At 29.3% G+C, this 5,336-nt stretch overlaps 1 protein-coding gene across 1 annotated transcript; it reads left to right on the forward strand.

Annotated features, from left to right (window-relative positions):
* Positions 1 to 350: 350 nt before the first annotated feature.
* On the forward strand, positions 351 to 2,262 carry LOC130980603 (uncharacterized). Its single transcript, XM_057904263.1, has 5 exons — positions 351 to 560; positions 717 to 854; positions 1,513 to 1,602; positions 1,729 to 1,830; positions 1,939 to 2,262. The coding sequence occupies exons 1-5, from the start codon at positions 351 to 353 to the stop codon at positions 2,260 to 2,262; spliced, it is 864 nt and encodes a 287-aa protein (XP_057760246.1).
* The last annotated feature ends 3,074 nt before the right edge of the window (positions 2,263 to 5,336 follow it).

Consider the following 5,336-nt stretch of genomic DNA (forward strand, 5'->3'; position numbering starts at 1 on the left):
CTCCTCTACAACCCTTTCGTCCGCCCAGGAGCAAACCAAGACCTGAGCCACAGACCACTAATGGTTCATAAGTGACAGAATCATGCAATGAAGACATTGACCCGGAGGGGAACGAAGTAGATTCGTTTGACTAACACATTGACAGGATGTTTGCTGCTTCAAGCGCAAAGGATGAAAGATTACTGAGTTTTGGGATGTTGATCTCATTGGTAACAAGTGTTTAACCATAAGACTTTTCAATTGATTAGCTAATGATATTGTTATGTTCCTTACATGTTGGGCACATTGGACACATAAATAAGATTTTTTAATTATTTATAGATTCTGAAGGAATAGTCAAGCAAGCTAAAATGAGTGTGAGGGAGGCTATGGAGTGGTCTCTTAATGGTAGCAAGATCATACTGAGGTTCAATGAGAAACTGCAAGCAGTCGGAGATGGAGCTGGCCTGTTGAGTGGCATTCTAGAAGCGCTGGGTTCTGATTACAGCAAAATTCCTATCTGTGAAAAGAGTTGGGCAAAGGTACAAGACAAAGATAGGGTTTATGATGATTGCATAAAGGTAATAACTTTTGGCATTGTTTAATCATATCAAACCTTTCAACTTGCAATTACTTACAACTGAACATTGTCTTCGCAGGAGATGTTCTACTTTCAGGAAGATAGCGGTGGTAGAATCAAGAAAACACTTTTGCAACAAATGGGGAGATCCTGAAAGGACACAAGGGTGAGGCTGTATGACGAGCATTACAAACCAACAAGGACACTTGAGCAGAATCTTGAGAAGCGTCCGGAGGGGATTCCTAGAGAGCATTGGAGGTGGTTCATTGATTATCGTAATGATCATGCAACAAAGGTATCCCATTTATTTAATTGTGACCAGGCCAATTCAATCTGTAACCCACCGATTAAATCATTTTTTGATATGATTTGAGATAGATAAATAGTTTTTATTTTGATTGATTTGATTTTGAACCCTGTTAATTAATATATATGATTAATTAAATTTAATATATCAATTCTCAGCATAAGTCACAGTCCAGAAGGAATGTTTGATTAAAATCATAATATATACATGCATGGTGATGAGATTGATGTACACCAATCTTCATTATTATAACATTATTTTTTGTCTATTACCGTAAAAGACATTTAATTTAATTTGAGTACCCCTATTATTATAATTTATCCTATATAATTGTTATTGGGCTATGTCACACATGCCTGCTAAATCTTTTTTCCGTTAGTTGTGATGAGAGTTAGGGGTTGCATTTGCATATTAGAAATACAATAATATTGTTAACTTCTTTTATATAAATAGGGATCGCATCCATATAACGATTGTTCTTGTTAAAGCAATACTTTACTTAAAATTACTTATAGTTTATTCAATTTACACACTACTATACTTACTGCCCCATTATTTTGAGTCTCTTGCGTAGAAGGATATATATATACTATAAAGTTATATCTATTACTTTATTGAATTCAAGCTTACTGTTGATTTTTAATAGGCGAAGTGCAAGCAAAACACACTGAATCGAAAGAAGCAACTTTACATGCACACTAGCGATTCAAGCTTGGCTAGGGCAAGGGAAGAAGAGGTAATATAGATTTGTAATCAAGTATAGGAGGCATTTAGTTTTGATTTATTTATAGAGTAAAACAACAAAGAATTATTGAAAAAAATTAAAGAAGTGAAATTCATGGTATAAATTGTATTGTCACAGTCACAAAAACAAGGGAGGAAAGTTGGTATGGGAGAAGTATGGATCCTAAAGCACAAAAGATCTGATGGCAGCTATATACACGAAGAAGCTCGGAAGATTGGTGTAAGTACACTTAATCATTTATGTTAGAACATGTTGGGTTTAGTTATTAAAATGTCTTGAGTATGCTATATTCCTAGTGTGATTGTATAATCTTATTTATGCCTGCAGAAAAAAATATTTGAGATTGAGCAGCTGGATGAATCTACAAGAATATTGTCAGAAAATTATTCCCTTGTCCAAGCTCTCGGTAAAGAGCACTCGGGTAGAGTGCGTGGCATGGGACACGGGCCAACACCAAGTCAACTCTTTCGTCCGAGTTCGCAGCCGCCGGTGGATAGAGCTCAAGTAGAAGAGGCCCAAAGGATGCTATGTGAACTACAGGCGGAGGTGACGATCAAAAAATTGAAAAGAAAAATAATGGAGGATGAATTAGCAGCAGAGAGAACGAAGAGGCAGGCAATAGAGAGCGTGCTGAGTTATCTGGTCCAATAGCAAGGTGAGGAGCTGCTACCAGACATTGCCGCACGGATGAGTTCTTTGGATGGACAGGGCAAAAAATAGAAATTAGGATATATGTGATAGTTTGTTTTTCAGTATATGTTTTCTTTATGTTAACTATGCAGCATTAATTATTAGCCAAGTACTTTACCTTTTTGGGTGACTTTTGAAATACTTTATTGATATTAAAATAGATATGTTAGTTTGTTTCACAGTTAAATATTCATATTCATGAGTTTTTTTTCCATAGTGCAGAATTTTAGAGAAAAAAATATAATATTCTTTAAATAAAAAAGATAAAAAAATAAATAAATCAAATATAATAAAAAAAGATAAATAAATAAAAAAATTAAATAACGATAAGATTCTTTAAATAAAAAAAGTTAAAAAAAACCCAGGTTTATAAAATTAATCAAAATAAAATTTCATAAAAAAATCCTAGGAATAGCGGCGGTTTTAAACCGCCGCGAATAAAGTCCATAAGAAACGAAGCAGCAAATAGCGGCGGTTAATAAATTTCATAAAATACGCTTGAGCAAATTGCGGCGGGTGAGGATTGTCGCAAACACGCGAGGGAAATCACTCTTGGATGATATAACCGCCATTAAACTGTTCAACGCAAAATACCTGATTTGTGGCGGTTATACCAGCGGTTTTTGAAAACTGCCGCAAAATGTGATTCCCACGCTTTTATGTGCTGTGGATCCCATTTCGCTGACAATCTGTTTAGCGGCAGTTTAAAACCGTTGCAATTTGGCAATTAAACTGCCGCTATTCTCCACATGTCTTTTAGTGCCATTATTACCAAATTCTAGATAATTGTTAGATGACTTTGAATTATGTAAACCAACTGTCATCATCTATCTTTAGTTTTCTGCCAATAGACCTTAGAGCAACTCTAATGCTAGAAAATAAAGTCCCTCTTCTGACATATGAGGACCCGATTATCGTTGGAGTGAGAGTTTCTCTAAAGAGGAATTTGTAGCAGCCAATAAAACTATGCCATGTGGTAAGTTAATAAAAAATTAAAAAACATATTATATATATATATATATATATATATATAAAATAATTAAATCCTAATTAATTTATTAATTATTATAATAATTCATTATATTAAATAATTATATATCTATTTAATTAATTATTTATATTAATTATTTAATAATTAGTTATATTAAATCAATATAAAATATTATTTATATTGTTATATTAAATTATAATTAATTAAATTTATTTACATAAAAAATAAATTTAATTTTTACGTATTACAAAATAATTTTTTGTTAGATTATTTATTGTTATTTATAAAATTTAAAATATTAGCCAAATTTAAGTTATCTATTTTAATATTTTTTAATATTGAATTATATATTGTGTATTATTTTTATATATGATTTTCTTAATATTAATATTTTTTTAACAGTGAATTATTTTTGAATTAATAAATTTAAATAATATTATTATAAAAAATAATAATTACATTAATTTTACTTATTTTAATTACTTAATTGGACTAAAGTTAGTTCTTTTTAATGGAGAAAAAAAAATACTTTAAATTCTTATTTACTATTTAAACTAATTTAGAGTTATTTTTTATGACAGGTGGATCATAAATAAAAATTAGGATGAGTTCTTATTAGAAAATAGAAATGGTCTTAAATGACCTTTTTGGTGCACATGAGCTTTTGGTTTGGTTCCCTTGGCCCATGACCCCATAACATTTTTGGAAAAATGACCCTTTAGATCTGTAGATTTTTTTTGTCCTAATCCATGGAGATAGAACTAAGCTGACGTAGGGTTTATGCTACTAAATATACTATATATCTTTTTCTTTCTCTAATTTGATATTCTTTTAATTACTAAAACATTAATATCATTAAGTTGTTTTATTTCACAATAAAAATTTAATATTGACTTCCGTTTTATTTAAAGAAATTTTCAATTTCGTAATATTATTACAGAAAAAATACTAGTTTAATTACTAATCACTCTATTAGGCATAAAAATATCTCATAATCAATTGTTGATGAACATCATTTATTTAAATTATTTCTATTCTCCTGGTATCCAATTTATATCCATGTCTGCGTACTTTATTTATATGAAACCCTCCACTGGATACTAATTAATATTTAATAGATGTACACGATTGATTAAAAAAAATGATAAGTTATGCTTTTCTTATTTGATTAGGTTTAACAGAGGACATGTGTTTATAACCATTCCTCAATCAGTGGTCAAACATAATTCGTCATTATGATGTTTCTAATCATTATTAAACAAACCTAAAGAATTAAAGGTATAGAAATTAGGAAGTTAGATTAGATTATCTTAAACTGATTATTATTCCAATGAAGATTTAATGATTGTCATCATGTGAAAATATCATTTTGATTATTAGATAATAGATTGTAGAGCTTGATTTTATTTAAAGTAAAAGTGTTATTTTTATTTAAAGTGTTGCAAAATAAATAAATTGTACTTTTTAAACAAGATCATCATGAAAACATGTTTTTGACATTTTCATAGGAGTAGCTGCCTCTTAATAATACGGATAATAATGAATTATACTATGTGTATACTAAAATCAGCCACTAAAATCAGTTATTAGTATAAAATATATGTTAGAATATAAATATACATTAAAAATAAATTAAATCACACATATATTTATATATAAATACATTAATAACTAATTTTAATGATTAATTTTAATATACAAATAACATTTTTAGGTAATAACAATGAAAGAAGATTCATTCATAAACCAGAATCTGAGACAGTCTAATAGTATGAGTAATTAAGAAACTTATCACAATAAAAGTCAAATCCAAAGTAATAAAAATAACTATTAAAAAATACCAATTATTCGTAAAAAGTTATGGATCTAACCCTCTCTTATGAGCCGCTTTACAAAGTTTGGTTTTATTGGAATACTTGCATTATTATTGGATTTTCTTTTCTTTTTTAAGGGGAAAAAAACTGCAATAATAATTCTCTTAGCAAAATAAATCCATTTAAGTCAAATAAATTTGCTCGAACTATCAAAATCAATTCAAAAAATA

Source organism: Arachis stenosperma, chromosome 5 (genome assembly GCF_014773155.1).
Source record: "Arachis stenosperma cultivar V10309 chromosome 5, arast.V10309.gnm1.PFL2, whole genome shotgun sequence".
Classification (NCBI taxonomy): Eukaryota; Viridiplantae; Streptophyta; class Magnoliopsida; order Fabales; family Fabaceae; genus Arachis; species Arachis stenosperma.

Excerpts from the sequence above, each read along its gene's own strand:
- LOC130980603 (XM_057904263.1), top strand. The coding sequence starts at position 351 with ATGAGTGTGAGGGAGGCTATGGAGTGGTCTCTTAATGGTAGCAAGATC. Across the intron at positions 855-1,512 it reads GTAATGATCATGCAACAAAG|GCGAAGTGCAAGCAAAACAC; the intron begins GTATCCCATTTA and ends GATTTTTAATAG. Across the intron at positions 1,831-1,938 it reads AAGAAGCTCGGAAGATTGGT|AAAAAAATATTTGAGATTGA; the intron begins GTAAGTACACTT and ends TTATGCCTGCAG.